Here is a 19122-nt window from a genome sequence, read left to right as displayed (position 1 = left end):
AAGCTTAAGGAATTGCAAACAAAGAGAAAAGAAAACAATAAAAGCAAACGCGCATGACCTGGAAGACCTTTTGCTGTAAAGCAAATGCCACTTTTCATCAGCTACAACTACTTACCATCTAAGACCAAAGCAAGGAAGGATGGTGGGAATTCTCAAAGCCCTCTCTATCTCCCCAGTGACGAGATACTTGGGCAGGCATACAGTCAAGTAGGCAGGGTGTAAACTCACAGCTAAATCTCTGGAGAGTGTTCCCAGTGGACGAGGGCACAAAAGCGATTCCTCCACCCCGGTGCTCCCATGCCGGCACTCTGGGAGCCGAGCCGAGTGCTTGGCTGCTTCCTCTCTAGTGTTCAGTCAGTCACAGCACCCACAGCATTAGGCACTTGCTAAATGAACGCGCTGCCTTCCAACAGAGCATCACCCTCTCTACAATTTTAACACGTATGCGTACATCATCTCTGTCCACATGCTGCACGTACACACACACACATAAATAACTCGGTATGCAAGCAGCAGAGGGGGAAATTGAGAATATTAGAGGAAATATAAACGGAAAACCAAGAGATTCACTTCGCAGTGGTTGATTAAAGTTTGTTATCCAACGGCTGCAGTATTAATCAACAATCCAGACTGCACAGAGATGGGGTTAAAAGAGGGGAATGTGGAAAAAAATGAAGGCGAAAAAGCAGCAGACTCATAAATGAGTGCAACAAAGAGTATCACGTGGATTTTGTGGGAGGTATGGACAAGACTCAAAAGAGAATAAAGAGAAAAATCAGCTTTATGCAACAAATCGCCACTAAATCCTCATGCTGACATAGGAGGGCCGCAAGATGTCAGTCTATTTTCCCCCCTTCCTTCTTTGTTTTGCATGGAATAAAAGAAATAGCACAGTAGAGCTTTATTCAACAGACACGTAATACCGAATTTGACTTGCTAAAGGAGCTGCATAGCTGCATAGACTCCTTGATTCACGTCCGTGGCAGACAGCGCACCCAGCACCATAACTACATTTCTCTTTTGTTGAGTCGTTATCAACATTTTTTCCCAAGGCCAAGATTTCCCACACGATTCCTCCTCATCCCTCAAATCCTCCCCTTCATTTCTTCTCCTCTTTTTACTCCCGAGTTCCCTCCTATTCTTCCTCACCTCTACTCATTGATAAAACATACATATGATACCTTGAAGTCTGCACTTGCAGTCACTTTGAAGCTGCACAAATGTGTCAAGACTGTATTCTGATGAAAATGGGATTCTTTTTTCCTCGGGCAGATCTGCCCTTTGAAAACCCCCTGTTCTGTGTTTCCCATGACAGAACAGAGAAGAGGACTGAGCTCCTTTGCTCTAACCACCCCCACCCTCCCTCCCCAACTTGACTCCCTCTCGCCTCCTTACAAGGTGAATCTACTAAAGAGGAGAAGGGAGTCAAATACTCCCTTCACATATCTTCCTGTTTTTATAGTAGCCAGTTACACTTTACCCATTTTGTGATTTTGTATGAATAAATCAGTTCTTGGCTGTTCTCGGCTTATAGCCAATGCAAATACCCATTTTCCTTTTATTTGGTTTGATTTTGCTGGTATAAACACGCCTTAATAGCTTTTCATGACGAACGTTTGAACATTCAGACACAAATGAGAAAATCTGATCCCTCATATCGATAAACGTTGTTTTATTTGCAAAGAGGCTGATATCAGCACGCACTGATGTTTGGTCCATTTGTCTGCCTATTACTCCTAAGACCCGAACTCTTCCACGGCATGCATTTTTAATTTCTCTTTGATATTTGGTCACATTGGGGCCCGATGAATGTAAAAACAAAGAATTACCAGATTTTCTTTTTAACCTTATTTTTGTTTTTTTTGAAAAATAAGAGCCACATATGAGGATATTAGTTTAAAATTTTGAGAGAACAGTAGCAGTATAATGTCCTCATAAGTGGATATCAGGCCCTTGTAGAGCAGAATTGAGTATTTTGGTCTAAATAACCCAAAATGTGATGTGGTAAATATTAAGGGATAATTATTATTGTAATAATTGCATAGCCTTATGCTAAGATCAACAACATTTACTTTAAAAAAAACAAACCACCACTGTAACTGCTCCATAAGCTATTTCATATATATAAATGCCTCTGTGGTTAGCTAACGCTCTGTTCCTTTTAAGATTGGGCATTTGATAAGCCCTAATCTGTCAATGGAGTGCCGAGCACAATTTTAAAAGGGGCTTTCAAACGGATTGATCTGTAACAGATTTTATTTTTCTCCTGCTGTGACAGCTGGACCAAACAATTCTCTGAAAAAAGGGCACGTTAGAAGATGTCTCTGTGACCTTTTCATGCTCGAGAAAATGAATGGGCTTTCTTTCCTCTTTTTGTTTTCATTTTAAACTCTGCACTAAACAGATCAATATATACATGAAGCCAGAAGCAGAAGTGACTCCCGTGTCTACCTGGAGACATCGCACACACTGTTGGCATGTCTTTAAACATGATCACACAGCCTAAAACAATACAATAGACCACATGGTCTCAGAAACTACCGGGAAAGACAGCAAATGAGAGCAAATGAGATAAATCAGTGTGAGATTATTAAATTTAAGGGCTACGCCACTTTATGAGTTTGTAATTACTGTGTGACCTTTGCAAACATCTTTAAATCATAGGTTGTATTTATGTGGAAAAGGTTAAGATGATTTTAGTCGTTCTAATAAAACACAAAAGCATTCAGATGTTACCTCATCAGTGTTTTAGTAGACAAACAACATATCCTCGAATTTGCCTGTCAGCAGTCCACAGTCTTGGCTCCGTTATCATTCGTGAAGAGAGCCCGGCGCACGAGCTTTGCCAGAGGAATGTATGACTTTGGAGTACAAGCGAGCAATGAGTGCGCCATACCTGACTTTGTCTCAAACCACAAAGCTCTGCTGAATAGCTAAACACCACACAAGCATTGTAGCACCATTCCTCCGCCACGGTGACCCTCACTCAAATCTCCCTGTCTGAGAAACCCAACCACAAGCAGCTCAGGCTAAGATTTCAAAACCATGGAATTCCAGTGGCCAACACTAATATGGCCCTTTGACTCTGTAAGCCTTTATAGAGGAAAAAAGAAAAAAGCTCAACTCCAATTACTCAGAATTAGGATTCTTATAAACTGAGTATATCACCTCAGAGAGGAGGTGAAATTCCATCAACAACTCTAGTTTATACAGAAGATCTTACAATAGAGGCGACAGATAGATGTAAATAGTGGATTGCAAATAATAAAACAAAGAAAACACCAGAGCATAGAGTTAATTTACAAGTGCTTATTACTAATCCTGATGCTGAAATTTGACATCAAGTTTAATTTACCACAGCACTGCTTTTTGGTTTGATGGAACTATTTGGGGGAAACAGGGCAGACTGGCTTCACTTTCACAGAAACTGATATAGAGAAGTTCACAAAGCACCTGGAAGCCCGGGAAAAAGCTGTTCCCATTTATTTCAGGCTCTTAGTGCATCTTACACCCAATGCACCTGCCACGTTTGTTAGATTTAATGAACAGCTGTTGTAAACATGATTACACGTAGATTATTTCACGTATTAGATCTTTAAATGCAATATTTCGATGCCAGATGAAAATCAGTAACAATTTTAACAACCTTTTAAATCTGCCTCAGCAGCAGTTTCCTTTAGGAGGTGGACAGTAATATACAATCCCTAATATAAAGCTCTGCTAAAGACAAATCTAAATGAATTCATGTTGTTCTTGTAACATTTGTGCAATTTGTCACAGGACATGTTGGCACCAAAAAGTGGCGCTCCCACCAAAACCTAGGGACACCCACGCTACATGCAACATCAAGGCAGTGCAAACGACAGTTCTCAGCAATATGCAGACATTCCTTCTACATAATTACGGAGACTTCAAGAGGCCCAGCAATGCATCTGTTGATCGGCATCAGACAGATGGCCAAAATACACTCTGACACTAAGAAAGTGTGACCTTTGTCCAACAACGAGCCATTTTACAAACAACTGTCTGGTGAGTCTTGATTTCTGCTGTGACACTTGAATGCTTAAGGTGAGAATTTAGCTTAAACAACATGAAAGCATTGATCCATTCTTGGTGGTGGTTCTCTGCACTTTTTAGCCTGTTAGTACCAACTGAACATGGTTTTAAATGCCACAGGCCACCTGGGTATTGTTGCTAACCATGTCGATCCCTTGTGTCCAAAGTGTACTCATCTTCTGTCTATAAAAACGAGTTTACAGTACTCACTCTACCTCCACAGTCACCAGATCTCAATCCAATAGAGCACCTTTGGGATGTAGTGAAACAGGAGATTCACATCATGGATGAGCAGCAACTATATTATGCCATAATTTCAATCACTCTGAGGAATGTTTCCAGCACCTTGTCTTTTTGGTGGAGATAAGATAAGAGAGATAAGATAAGATAGAACTTTATTAATCCCTCGGGTGGGTTCCTCTGGGAAATTCGACTTCCAAAAAAAGCACAGCAACGACCGAAGTTACAGTTACAGAACTGTTATATATATATATATACACACACACACACATACACACACATATAAATACAGAGACAAATATAAATAAAATATACAAAGGGGATAAATAGAATAAATAGGAATAAAAAATAAAAATACAAGTGAATTGCACATTTCAAGTATTGAGTCTATTGCACTGTTGACTATTTACAAAAAGTATTGCACAAGGTATTGTACAGTGAGGTGCAGAGGCACTACAGCTTAGTTGTTGATAATCATAAGATAAAATTAAAAACTAATAGCAATACTGTAGCATGAAGCAATTATGCCCTAAATGAACTCATGATTATTTGTTTGCTTCTGCCTTTAATCTCTGTGCTCCTATTTAATATCTATCAATAAAATAAAGAGAAATTTATAGATTAACCAGACAGCTCATTATCTCAGATGCTGTTTCACAAACACAGGACAAACAATAGTCACCAAGGTTCTGGCACAGAATGAATGCACTAATGATGAATACATATTATGTTTCGCCGTGGTAGCTTCTTTTCTCTCATTGCTTCTTTAGACTCGTTACTTTTTGGGGGTTTTTACCGAATACAATTTCCTTGAACAGAAGTGCCGTCTCTGCTATGCTGTGACCCCAAGAAAGATTTTACACTGTGTGACGAAACCCTGGGAGAGAGCATCAAGGACGCGATGAGACAACTTCATTTATGGCCTGAACCAATCTAAGGTGCGTGTTCTGCCAGTCTCAGAGGGCAAAACTGCATAACTATGACATCAGCCCATAAACTCTGGGAGGACAGACAGACACAAGCACACCGGTGCTCACACGCAAACCAACACACATAAACAGCCAAACATTTTCTGGTCTGTTAAGCTTTATGAGCCACTGTGCGCCTGGACCGTCCAGGTTTATGTCACACACAATAATGATGAGATGTAAAAATGGTACGGACTCTTGGAACAATAGAATCATCAGGGAACAACACATCCAACTGTGGGCTGCAGAAAATATCAAAGCAGTGGCCACTGTGTAAAATACATGCGCAAGCTATGAGCTATGGTATGCAAGGAAATATCAGTACCGTGAGCCTACCATGTACTACTCCTTACTTCTTCTATAGCTTGTCCTCATCCCATCTTACTCCATTACTGCCTTCACAAGTTAAATTGCTTACCTGCTTCTAATTGTAAGGGCCTAGAGTGGACATTACACAGTTGCATTTCTCTGGTATGTTGAATAGGAACTGGGACTAGATTTTATCAAAGAGAGAAAACAGTCTAGAAGTAGACACACGGGAACTGTTACTATATTTCATCAAGAATAAACCCAAGGGAGGCAGGAGTCAAGTATCTGAACTTCAAAACATTGGCAGCTGCTACATACAGACTAAAGAGGTAAAGCAAAACAACATATTCAAGGAAGATTCTAGAGGAAAAAGTCTCATGAGGTCTTTTAAACTTTGAGTCGTCTCTGTCTAGGCCAGGTGTTTGACCTGAGTCACTCATGTTTTTATGCTTCTTTTCACAGCTCAGCCCAGGTTGCCCCTGCTGTGATTTTCCCTCACTGGCAGAATTGTCTGCTTTCAAAATTCAATGTAACAAACATTTCATCTGTGCTCTAAACTGTTTGTCTTTTCTTCTCTTTCTGTTTGCTCCTTTGAGTTGGACTCTAATGTAGTCTCACTCTTTTGTTTCTACAGCCTTACAGTTAACATACCACTCTGGTCCGTCAACGTTTATTCAAGTGTACATTCATTCTATCAACAAGCATGGGCAGCCCTGCTAATTATGGAGTAAAATCATTAGCATAAGCTTGCATTAACATTTGAGCCATAAAATATACTCCTGATTAGTTCAAGATTCACTTACGTGTCAAAATACAGATGCACCGAGTCTATGTCCATGCGGAACATGTACACGGCGGTGCAGGCAAATAGTCGCAATCAAACTTATAGCTACATGCTAATATGTTGCTAGTGTGAAGTATGTCAGGGAAAGCTGGGTATAATTCTTTGTGCCTCTTTGCAATAGCAGAGCACTTTATTTTCAACTAAGTGTGAGAAGATCTTGCAACTTACTGCAGCTTGAGGGAAAGTTTGATCATGTCTTTTGTAATAAAAAATAATATTTTGCATTTGAAAGGTAATTTTTTGGGGGGGGGGGGTCCTGCGCATCTCTAGTCAAACCTGTCCAGGGCGTACCCCACTAGGATAAACTGCAGGCAACGCCTCCAACCCTGAATGGGATAAGGAGTAAAGAAGGGAGGTGGGTGAGTGAGTGGATGATAAAAGCTGTACATGACTCATACTGTCAGCTTAGCTACAAACTGCATTTAGGCAAAATTATATATAGGAAAATGCTAAACGTACTGCTGTTTGATTCACCAAAAATAGGCCGAGGTCAAAAGCAATAAGGTATGAGGAGACCTGGGAATAGTATGGGTGAAAAGACATAAGGGAAAAGGGGGTGAAGGGGGAAATATCAACAACTGTGACAGCTGTGTGGATATGGTAAGCTGAACCACAACAGGGAGGCTCCAGGGCAGGAATGCAGAACAGATCAGCCAGACCGGAGCGTGTGCTTAGGTTTGACATGGCGAGGCAGTGGCGAGCCACACCACACAGCAGCTGTCTAATCCCAAACTTCTGCCTTGATACTCCTGTTCTGAAAAGCACAGTCCGTTCTTTGAACTATTGACTTCTTATTTCTTCTAAACCTACTACAGATGCTCTCACTCTTCGGTGTCTATCACTCGCTTGGATTAAACTGACATGCCACATGTCAGCCTCTGGCACAGGTCGTATCTCACGGTTACGATCTTGACAGGCAACACAATGCAGTCACAGATGAAAAGTATACAGAGCATTTCCTGTATACTTCTTGAGCTCCAGATGTCAAGACCTCAAAAACCAAGGAGTCTTACCTGCTACAGAGTTTGGCCTCGGCATCATGAGGGAAGCTGATGTCTGTGGCGGGTACGCAATGGGTCCCTCAGGTGAGTGACTTGGAGGGTGTGGTGGGCCTGGAGCACCCGCAGATATGTTAGGGTGCTGCTGGTCTGTCCTGGATGGGGTGTCTGCAGGTGTTGCTGTGGCACTGCTGGAGTCTTCTTCGGCCACAGGAGAGCAGGTGTCCGCCCGCACGCTCTGTGCCAGGCCATGGCGACCGCTGCCTCTTAGGCTGCCATCTTTACTCCACTCCAGGCTGGAGCCGCTGCGGTCATCATTCTCTGAAGAACTAGTGATGGTGGCTGAGAGCAGATTTAAATTAAAAAAAAAAAAAAAAAGAGAGAGAGAGAGAGAGAGAGAGAGAGAAGGGATTTTCAGCAAGTGAGGGAGGTGAAATGAGGGGAAGAGGCACAAGATATATCTGAGTAATGGTCTTTATGTGCGATGAACATTTATCCGTCTTAATCTCTAGTGAGACACCGAGCTGTAATGGAACTTTCAGCTTTGAGTGGCTTGGTGGTTTTGCTGATTGCCCTATCAACAGTTCTCAGAAGCTCATTTTATATTTACAGCGATCGTCTTCCTATACTCGTGAAACTCGGAAAGTAATATTGCACAGATTTATAGAACGTAATGTATTGTTATTGTTAAGAATCAGCGTTTGAATGATTTGGAATCATCCAGTGCAAACAGCAACTGCAACTGCAACAACTAGTCGGAGGGGAAAATGCAAAAGAGCAGGAATAACAATATAAAACCAAACATGGACATTTTTTTTTTACCCCTTCAGTTTAGACAGGTGTCTCTTCTAGAAGAAGAACTCCTTTAATCTCCCCTCGAGCCAACACAGCGACCTACCACAATCTTAAACGCAAAGGAAAGGACTAACTCTCCATGATGACAGGCAGCTGGATACAGGAACATCAGCACTGTTAGTGGACTGGAGCCGGCCAGCCAGCTGGCCATGTTTGCATCACACACTACTAATCTGGATTTCATAATGGCGCAGCACGTTGCATCACCACTAATATTAATACAACAAACACATCTTGGACCCTGTGATTCCTGCGCTGGTTTCCTGGGCAAACATGAAGTCCTCTCATGGCAGCAGTCACGATAAACCCTGCTCGGACCACGGCATTAAAAGTCATCGTGATCTGACTGGCTAAACTACAGGACCTTGCTAAGAAGAATATGTAATTATTTATTCAAGCTTAGTGAAAATTTGAATTTTTATTTTATAAACAACTACATGCAGTCAAGTCCAGGCCCCTCGTGAAGGACCTTCTGAGGGAGCTGTTTTGTAAATGTTAAGACATTGCAAAGTCTCACTAATTCCATCAAGGAGCTTTTAATGCAAAACAAAGCCAAATTAATGTGCTTCTGAAATCAGAGTCAAAGTGAAACTTCAAAGAACAGAGAACATTAATCACAGGCATCAGTCTGACTTGTGGACGCACTGTGACTTTGTTCTTTCTTTTCCTTCCTGCACAATTTTATTAAGGAGTGTGGGTGGGATGTTGTAGACCAGTGGTACTTTACACCCCCTTCCCAAAAACACTCCACCCGCCCACTCAAGTACATAGCAGACTAGCATGCCATAGTCACCGATGTAACAATTTAATTTAACATCACTCTGCTGCAGATTTAAAAGCCCTCTGCTGCAGATACAGCTCAAGAATCTGCTGTTAGCAGTGAAGCAGCCAGTCAGTCACAGCTTCAAAGGATAGCTAAACACAGCTAATTAGACTCGAAAATTACATGCACATGGCATTTCATAGTTTGTAATGGGTGTACAATAAAGGGGTCGTAGAATTAGGGATCAAGAAAGGAAAACAAGCTGACCATAGTTATAGCACATGCTGCATTTATGCAAAACTGTGTTCTATCCGTTTCAAAGTTCAGGTGTTTGATAGTTGCTCATAACGTCTTCATTACTGACAGATTTTGATGCACAACTAGTGTTACTTTCTGCATGTCTGTGTGGGTCTGTGGGTTTGAGCAGCTAATGCACCCTCCCAGCAATCTGTCTGTGACCACAGCAAAGAGCTGAGAGAGACGGAGGCACCGATTTCCATTAAGAACTGGGTTTTATGCAGCATGACTTTACTTCATACCAGCTCGTTTCGCTAACTTTCCTGAAACCTGCTTACTGAAGTTAACAACCACACTTGCAGAGATGGCATTCTCTCACAAAACTCATTTTGAGTTAACTAAAGTAACGTAATTGCGTGCAACTGACAGCAACACATTTGGCACCAGTGCACATCTTATCCTGGGTGGTGTCAAAGCTGCAAGCTGGAAGATACTATATCGCAGCTTACATAAATTATTCAGCACGTTAGCAATGATATTGCTTTGGGGGGCAGAATGACTGAATCATGGTAATCATTTATGTCAACTCTGGAGTATTGGAAATCCAAATTGTTGTGTTGGATCTTGCTTTGGCATGCATTGCTTTCTCCTGCATAACTATAATTTTCATCAGCAAGTCCGATATTCTTATTAGTTCAAGAATATCAGACAAATATAAGGGCAAGGGAAAAGTTTAAAATCTGGCACCCTGTCCTCTAGTCTAGGAGTGCAGTCAGGGAAAAAAAAAAAAAAGGGGGGGGGGGGGTTCAACAGTGGATAAATACAGCATCATAGAGTTACAATTTGCTATTCATTCCTCACTCAGAATGGAATCCCAGCATTTTTATAGGCACTGGAGGCTTTGTGAGTAGAAACGGCAGTTGAATTAATGCATCAATAGACTATGCCATCTTCCTGTCAGCTTGAGTAAATCCCCTGACGTCTTTTAGGGCTATTACTACAGATACAGCACAACGTCACACTGTGGCAACTGTCACCTTAACGCCGTCTCATGCCGATACAGCTCTGTCTAAACCCAATGACGTACATGGGGAAGGATGAATATAATGTGACACAGATGGTATTCGATCCCAAAAGGTTTCACACAACGAGTAGTGACTGACACTGCACAGGTGTGTTTTCTTTGTTCTAACTCATAGTGCAGATGAAGCAAGTCAGATTGCAAATTAAAATTAGAAGAGCTTCACAGGAAGTGATTAGTGATTATAAGCAATGCTGCAAAGGGGACTGGGTGTCCATGCTAAAGTGCAAACTAATAGACTACTAAGGAATCAGCAGAGCTGTTGGTATTATTAATGTTCTCATCAAACCCAGAAACCAGTGCAGGCACTGGTAAGCTACAAGTGATAAATTGGAGGCTGGTGTTACATTTTTGTCATTGCTATGAGCTGTGCTACTAGTGCATCTCGCACCAAGCTGCTCAGTCATGCAGGACACATGGTTGAAAGGGTGAGGTGGGGACTAATTTGCACAGGTCCATGCAAACTAAATGAGGAGGCAATGGTGAGGCCATATTTCTGAGCTATGCACAAAAGAAATTATTTTCACTGAAAATTTCTTTTTTAGATTTATGTAATTTGGATTAAAAGAGATGATGTGAAAAGTAACAGTTTAATCAAAGACCATTCATTTAAATGAAATTTAAGTGCCACCTACTTCCACCTCTGACCTGTGTATAGCTGCTAGATTATGAACAAAGTAAGACATTTTTAAATGCATACAGCGCAACCCTGAACTTCTGTACACATTACCCCGTAAAGAGTATTCAAATATCCTTCAAAGTCGACATTAAATGTTGTTTAATCTGTCAGATCCTTAGTACAAAGTACAAATGGACCGATCAACTGGCCAGGGATCGGAATCAGACGATATTCAACTTCTCGACATGGAGTAGTGACTGGCTGATCAGCTTCCAGTATGTCTGATTACAAGCCAGCTAGTTTCATATATGTGCACAGTGCCACAGACATATAGGCACACACACTCACAGACACACACTAACCTGTTGTTAGAGGCAAACCGCCTCACTGTGTTTCCAACATCAAACTCCACAGACCCTTAAATCACCCTCACCCAGCTGAACATTGAATATTTTAAAGAAGGTAAGGAAGAAGAAGATGTTGTTAAAGTTAAAGCTATCCAGAGCTCATAGCCAGCCCCAAGCCAGCAGCCTTGGTATGAGTAAAGATCAACACAAAAGAAAAATTCCAGAGATGAGTAAAAAAAAAAAAAGCGAGAGAGAGAAAGGATCAATGCCCTGTGATCTGGTGAAGTTCCTGACATTTGTTTTGGTATATGAATCTGTTGTACCTGCTTTATTTGTAAAGGTAAAATATGTCAGGCAGTGTGGATGCACAGCAACTCATTATTAGACAATTCTTTGAACTTGTTTCCAATAGACACATCATGCTCATCTGATCTGATCTTCTTTTGCTTCCTTAAAAAACCAGTCATCTTTAACGGTGTGTTCACACCGAACGCGATGGACGCGAATAGAGCGTCAGGTTTACATGTAAAGTCAATGGAAAGGCGCGATGACGCGCGATTGCGGGTCCCGCGAAAATTCGGAAGCAGATTTGCGTCGCGAAAACGCCAAAACGCGTGAAACGCGCGTCAGTGTAGCGCGTCTGGCGCGTTTGACTCGCGAATAAAACCACGCGCGTGAGTTTTTGTGTTGCATTTTGTGCATACGCGCGTTTCGCGTCTACCGCTCGAGTTGGAAAAATCTGAACTCCAGCGTCAAATCGCGCCGCGACAACCAATCAGGAGCCTGGTGACGTGGCTGTTACCTAGGTCAAAGGGGCAGATCCAGCCAAAGCCTTTCATACTTCAATGGAGGGGAAGGCTAATCAATGCGGTAGCAAACAACTCGGAGCTGTACAACACCAGCTGCTTTCAGTACCGAGACAGGAATAAAAAGGACCGAGCTTGGAGGAAGATATGTGAAGAGAACAACCTGGTAAGTTCATTCATTTCTCTTTTGAAAGTTTTCACTGACCCGGGGAAGCAGCACAAAAGCTAGCAAGCCACCGCTATTTTCCCACTGACGTACAAATACCGTTCTGCTTTTATGCATGTTGTCATTTAGGAATATATTTTATTGTTTATTAATAAACAGCACACAGTGGTCCCGCTGTTCATCCGTCACTGCTTTGCTTTTTCGCTGATTTTTTATTGCACAGTACAGCATTGCATTCTGCAGCCTGATTGACAAATCTCCTGCGCTTGCCAAATTTATCACGTTTGGTTTTGATAACCATCGCGTCCAATAGAAAAAACAGCACAAAAACACCCATAACTATGAGCCTCATTCGGAAATACACACCTGCACCGTGAGGGAAAAAGGCGCACGAAAGTGGCGGGCAGATGAAGACAAACCGCGGCATAATAATACTTTTACGTTTTGCAATCTACAAAGGTTTGCACTTTGAGAATCAATTGTGAGAACTGTGACCAGGGGCTAGTTATTCTGAGAACCCCTGCAATAAATGAGGGACCACTGTCTACTCTACGATTATTATATCCAACCTGTTAACATTTAATACTGTATTGATAGAACCAACTGATTCTGCAGCAGAGCATCCCCAGTCCCTGAGCTCCTGCTGCTGCACCCACAGATATGTACAGCAAGCACTGATACCTTTTTAGTCGGTGGGATTCCCTTGTGATCACCTTTACTAAATATCTACAACCAATCTGATTATATCCTGTTATTGTTTTTTTTTTTTTTTTCAATGTTGAAATTAAAATCTAGTAGCAGCCTTCTCATTTCTTTGTGTTTTGTGCTGTTTTACAGGCCCACAGAGGAGGACGGCTCCGAGGCAGATGAGGGACGGGTCCCAGGACGGTCCATCGGCGGTGGAGCTGGCCATCCTGGAGTCCCTGAAGAGGCCACACCAGTCTCCAATGGAGCATTTCCTCCTCAGCCTTGTTCCTGCTCTGGAGAGCAGCTGGTCCTTTTTATTCCTGTCTCTCTGTAAATTCTTATATTTTATATATTTATGTTTAATGTTTTTCTGTTTGAGACTTTTAATATTATTTCAAATAAATGTTTATAATGACTAATGTCTCAGTTCTACTACACAGCAAATGTTGGCACACAACGGTGTGTTCGGTGTGAACACACCGTTGTGATAGCAGAAAATTGTGAGCGTTACACTTGTATGCGGCTTGACGTAGGCACACATTGGCAGGGATGTGGTTGGAACGGCTGACTAGATAAGGCCTGGTGTCCAGCTAATGAAAAAGAGCCGAAAATTGGGGTGCGGCTGCGCAGGTGTGCACTTTAAATATAGCACTTTTGCCCTGTCATTCCGGGCCGCCCAAGTGGCTCATGGGAACGTGACAGGCCCCATGGTAGGGATCGAGGACAGAGGGCAGTGGTTTGAATCCCATGCGGACCATATGTTGGGGACACAAAAAAAAAAAAAAAAAAAAAAAAATCCCTGGCTCTGAAATTCACTTGCTACGCTTGCTAGAAGCCTACAGGTGAGCCTACAGAATGGGCTCTCTCTGCCTTTTTTTTTTTTTTTTTTACCCCTGTCTCAAAATCTCTTCCATCAATCAATATTGGTTGTTATGGTTGCTATGGACGCCAAACACACCATGCATTGTCGCTTTCTCAATCTCTTCTTCATGTCCGAACAAACGCTCAATTTTGCCTTCATTAACACAAATTATACATCAAAATGTAGGTATTTTTCTTGCCTTTAACAAAATGGCACTGTCATTATTGTAGGAGTTGCCGTTTTCTCGCAAATGGCCTCGAAGCAACACAGTTAAAAAATGTCCACATTCAAAGTCTATGGAGACTTGAGTGAAAATGACAGCTGAAATTCTGTAACAGAGGCGTTTTCAACTCCTCATATCTCCTAGATGTATTTTTCTTTAGAGACCTGAAAACCGCCTTGATTTTTTTTTTTCCTTTTTTATTAAAGCCTGCTGATTGTTACAGTGAAAGAATGATGTCGACAGTCCGTGTACTTTTGGAGTTAACAGGACCATTGTGACACAAAACCTCTCACACACTAACACAAACTCTTTATACAGATACAGAGCTTTACATGTATAAATAAGGCAGACAAAAATGCATAAAACACAAGCTATCCACAGACTGTCGGTGGACGCCATGTCACTTTATTTTGTTTTTATCTTGTTTCTTTTTGGTGTAGCCTCATTAAACAAAATGTTTATAAAAATGACCACTTTTATTATGAATTATTAGGAAATTAATAATTCATTATTAATTATTTATTATGAACACACCTGCCACCCTCAAGTAGAGGTGGCAGAGAGGAGGCACTTGGAGTTTCGGTCGAGAAAGTGTCCGTGTGACTGAGTCCTGTCCCAGCTCTGCTTCAAGGTCTGTCGGTCCAGCTTGTTGAGGGTCTGAGAGCAAAGACGGATATCCTGGACCAGCTCTGACAAACTGTCCAGGTCTTGACTCTCCCAGGGGCCAGAGACCTGACAACCTGCAGGTTAAGCAACAAAGAAACATTTTATTTCATATCCATAATTTCCATTTTCCCCCCTATAAATATTTGACATCCAAATGTAGCCTGTTAGCTAGCATTCAGCAATGTTTTCTGCTCCATAAAATGGAAAATTAATTCACAGCTAATCTTTTTTTTTTTATCTTTAAACCACACTTCTATATTGTAATGTCTGTGTGTGTAATCATCATGTAACACCTCTGTGCATACATACTAAATGTTCAAACTTAGAAATGCGTCAAAAGGAAACGCACTGATAGCAAGAAACAAACTGTTGCCAAGTACAACTTTGCACAGGTGATAAAAACATCAAAGAAATCCAAATTGTGAATTAGTGTGAAACGGTGAATCTAAGAATAGCTTTAGAAAAAAAAAGGAACTCCATGGAGTATCTCCAAGTTCAGACATACCTTCGAGGTTTAGAAGTGTCAGTGGTCGACGGGCCTCTCTGACAAACGCCAGGATGTTGTGAAGTCCCACTGATGTAACAGACGGATTTCCTGACAGATTCAGACTCACCAGTGTGGGACACGACGAGAGGCACCTGTGAAATAATAAGAAAAAGTCCAACAGGCCAGTAAAGAGTGACAATTTAAACAAAGGCAAAGCCCCACTAACATGAGTAATAACTGAGCCGTAGAAATGACGCCCTCACACACACACACACACCTCGCCAAGGTAGCTACACTGTTGTCTGTCAGCCCATTTGCAGCCAGGCTGAGGTGGGTCAGAGAGCACTCGTCCTGCAAAAACACAAAAGTCTTAACCTGATTGCACAATTATATCTTTCGACAATAAATGACATTGCATGATTTTTGCGTGCACACCTGTGACAGGACTTTGGCGAGGTGTTCCAGTGCCGGGTAATCAGCAGGCCCTCTGCAGACAGCTGACAGGTCCACGTGTGGGAGGCAGTGGAGGGGCAGAGTCTTTAACACCAGCTCAAAGTCGGTGGAGCCCAGGGGATTGAGGGACAGGCACACTGCTTTCAAATGGCCTGTGCCTGAACGTTCAGAAGATGTAAAGTTAGTTGCAGTTTTGCTTATGGGTGGGAGTTCAGTGAAGCTTAAGGCTTCAGTCAGCTGCTTGTTAGAGAGTCACCTGTGAGCGCGCTGGCTAGCAGCAGTCGATGCTGCTGAAGGAAATGAGCAGTGAGACCTGCAGAGACCGCTTGGCTAGCACAGGGCAGCAGGACAGCAGACAGGACAGAGACTCAGACACGCTGTCCCCCAGTGGGTTCATACTGAGGTCCAGCTCCTCCAGGCACTTTGAGTGGAAACGAGCAGAAAAAGCAAATGATCACGAGAGCCAATTCTCAGGTAGAAAGAGATGGTACTTCATAACAGAATACAAGAATGCACATGTGTCCGTTTTATAATGCATTTCCTCTGTGTTGCTCACCCACTGCTAGACTTTGACAGGCCTTCTTGTATCGCTCAGGGAGAGGAGGGAGATCCCCACGAGCAAACGTCAGCCAGAACCCACAACACAAACCCATCAGTTATCCTGCACTGGTGCGGGAAAGTGAAGCCAAGGATTCAATCCCAAAAACTGTGATTCCTTCAGTGTCTTCTGGAAGCTGGCTCCAAAAGCAAGTCAGCATCCAGTGTGGTAATAGAAATGGTTCTAATCTTTACAGTTTCTCAGATTGTAGTTTCTCAGGCAGCTTGTTAACATAATCAGCCCTTCACCTTCTTACCAGAATCATACAGTCTAAAACCTGCACGCCTCATCTGGGTAAGAAAGATGAAGTCATTGTGGAAGGACCTAGAACCTCCATTCCTTCTATCAGTGATTTAATGAAAAGACCTCTGTGTCTATGAGAAAGTCTATTTTATGAATTTGGGCCATACTTTGCCTAAGAAAAGGAGTATGCTCACTGGCTGACATGCAAGCTGTTTCACAGTCATAGCTGTCCTCTTGTCACTGTGGGGTTTTTTTTTTTTTAAATCCAACCTCACCTCTTCATTTGTGTGCAGGACGGCCAGTAGCTGGTCCTGCGGGGAGAGCAGAGCGCCTTCTTTCTGCAGAGAGAGACGAGGCAGGAGGCCACATTTCTGGTAGTAACGCTGAGCTGCCTGCTCACACAGCCACGACACAGAGCAGGAGTTGGCCTCACTGGGATGCAGAGCAATGACCGGCGATTAAACAGAAATTAAAAACAAAACAAAACAACAACAAAAAAAACACTATACCAATCAGATTGGGATTTATTTTTATGTACTGCTCAAACTTAAAACTTTTCACCGACCTTTGTGGAACTGGGATCAGGAAGACGTCTTCCTGAACCCGGACCCTCATTCTGATTGGTGAAGGAAGTGACGTGGGCATAGGAGCAACCAAAGTTTGAGTTGGAGGCTAGAGTAAACAAAATAAAACATTCAAGCACTGTTAAAACATCTGTATTTAATGTCGTCAACTCTTTGTAGAAAGACAAAGCAGAGTCTGTGGAGGGATCAGAAAGTCTAAACATCAGGAAAGTAAAAGTTTGTCAGGTGATGCTACAAAACACCAAGGTATAACTATATATAAGATCCGAAATGGGTGATGTCATCTTTTACTCGTGGACAAAGCCCACGGCATCCAGGCTGCAGAAATATGTAAAAACAGCTCGCCCGTTTTGATCAGCTCGCGCTCATTTACTTCCACATTCATCACTGTTCAAAATGAATCAGAAATGAAGACACATCATCTTCAAGTTATATCCCCTAGTGACACTGAATTATAGTTATTCTCTCACTGAGTGTGCATTTCCTGAATAATTCATGTGTAGTCTCACTCTGACTATCACCTTTTCACACTTGGAGTGACTTATTCACAATCACTGTGTTGTGTGTATTTCCTTAGTTAGTGTTACTCCATCCGTAACTAACAAACAGCAAAAGAGCATTCCACTTCTGACCTAAGCATGGATAAGGAGAGGTGGGGGCGGTGTGTCTGATCTCCAATCGTCATCATCTGCATCCCCAAGCTGTTCTTTCTCTGAGAGAGGCCTCTACTGGACAGGGAGGAAACTGCAGATCCTGAAAGAAAAAGGGCACAACAAGCTAGAAAAGTGGGAAAAGCACGAAAAAGAAAAACCAAACAAACCCAGTCTAATCTGCAGGCCGTGTCCGAGTTCAAATACTTGTTTTGAATTCCAGCTGCAGAAGATAAGGCAGTTTCCTCTACTCTTGGCCCAGATGAGTGTGGTAAAAAGCAAACTTACAAATCAGATGTCCTTGCAGAGCCTTAACTCCATCCTGTACATCCGATATGGACTGAAGCTGTCTGGTGAGGCTTGCTATGAACACCAGCTGCCTGATAATGTTGATGACCCACTCTTTCTGTGAGCCAGCACAGCCTGTGTGTGTGGAGGGATGTCGGAAAAAAACAAAACAAAAAAACAAAAAAACAATTAGCCTGAATTAGGACTAGTTGTCATCATTTTTTTTCACATAGCCACGGTTTTTTCTATGGTCTGTTTTTGGGCCATTAATGTAGTTTGGTAACAGCATTATGCTTAAAAATGTTCATCTTTTACTGTTACCTGTTGTGGATCACAAAGTTTAAAACTACTTAAAAACACACACAAACACAACAAAGTAACTCCACCATGTGTCTATCCGGTCTTTAAGTGATGACGTGATCAATCCTACTTCTGGGCCCAAACTACTCTGCGTTTAATAAGGCTGTTTGTTTTTAACATGTTTTAATGCTTTGTAACTTGTTCTATTTAATCTCAACAAGCCCCTTACAAAAAGTAAGCGATCACTGTCGGCCTCTCTCAGTTTTTATTACAACTATTCATTTTAAAGCTCAGTTTTTAAAACCTTACCATGTAACTACAGCCCAGGCAATGCAGCAGCACATTAATGACTAACCTGTATGTGGATGGATTATCTCAGTTGTTCTCTTGACTGAAGTTTGGTCCGTTTACAGCATCCTGCCATGCCACTGCATTTGTCCCTAACCATCGGGAACCCTCACCTTAACTCTTATCCAGTGGAAAAAAGTTCCCCTTCATCACTGTGTTAATGTTATGCTAACATAGCTGTTTCGCTAGTCACATAGCACATCACTATATACCAGCTAGCCAAACTTCAGTAACCCTACAAACATCACTGCTGCTTACTTTCCTGTCTTCATGTATGTCAGAAGTGATAGCAGAGCTGTGCCTTTTAATTTGTTTTAGAAATCCCTCAGTCAGAACCTGGTATATTATATTTAGACGGAAACTAGTGAGCTAACTCTCTGCTAACTTCTAACTTCAGACAGATTTTTAACTCTCAAGTGATCATTTGACTTTGGGACCTGCAGT

General features: G+C 42.1%; 2 protein-coding genes and 1 long non-coding RNA gene across 3 annotated transcripts in view; 1 reads left to right on the top strand and 2 right to left on the bottom strand.

The window, feature by feature from the left end:
• Window positions 1-19122, bottom strand: part of LOC308388765 (uncharacterized protein) — a gene marked incomplete at its 5' end in the record, with an annotated part of 223159 nt that overhangs the window by 89072 nt on the left and 114965 nt on the right. The gene's annotated exons all lie outside the window — the stretch shown is intronic.
• Window positions 11794-13391, top strand: LOC308388546. The gene is made up of 2 exons (XR_013970128.1): window positions 11794-12289; window positions 13127-13391. It is a non-coding gene; the product is annotated as an uncharacterized lncRNA (long non-coding RNA).
• Window positions 15737-17845, bottom strand: LOC308387961 (tonsoku-like protein). Its single transcript, XM_080868376.1, has 5 exons — window positions 17725-17845; window positions 17074-17180; window positions 16784-16940; window positions 15924-16088; window positions 15737-15825 (listed from the first exon to the last, which is right to left on the bottom strand). The coding sequence occupies exons 2-4, from the start codon at window positions 17151-17153 to the stop codon at window positions 15939-15941; spliced, it is 387 nt and encodes a 128-aa protein (XP_080724502.1). The 5' UTR covers window positions 17154-17180; window positions 17725-17845; the 3' UTR covers window positions 15737-15825; window positions 15924-15938.

This window comes from Rhamphochromis sp. 'chilingali' (genome assembly GCF_963969265.1).
Source record: "Rhamphochromis sp. 'chilingali' genome assembly, chromosome: 20".
Classification (NCBI taxonomy): domain Eukaryota; kingdom Metazoa; phylum Chordata; class Actinopteri; order Cichliformes; family Cichlidae; genus Rhamphochromis; species Rhamphochromis sp. 'chilingali'.
The sequence above is the reverse complement of the archived record's forward strand: the minus strand, read 5'-3'. Positions and strand labels throughout refer to the sequence as shown.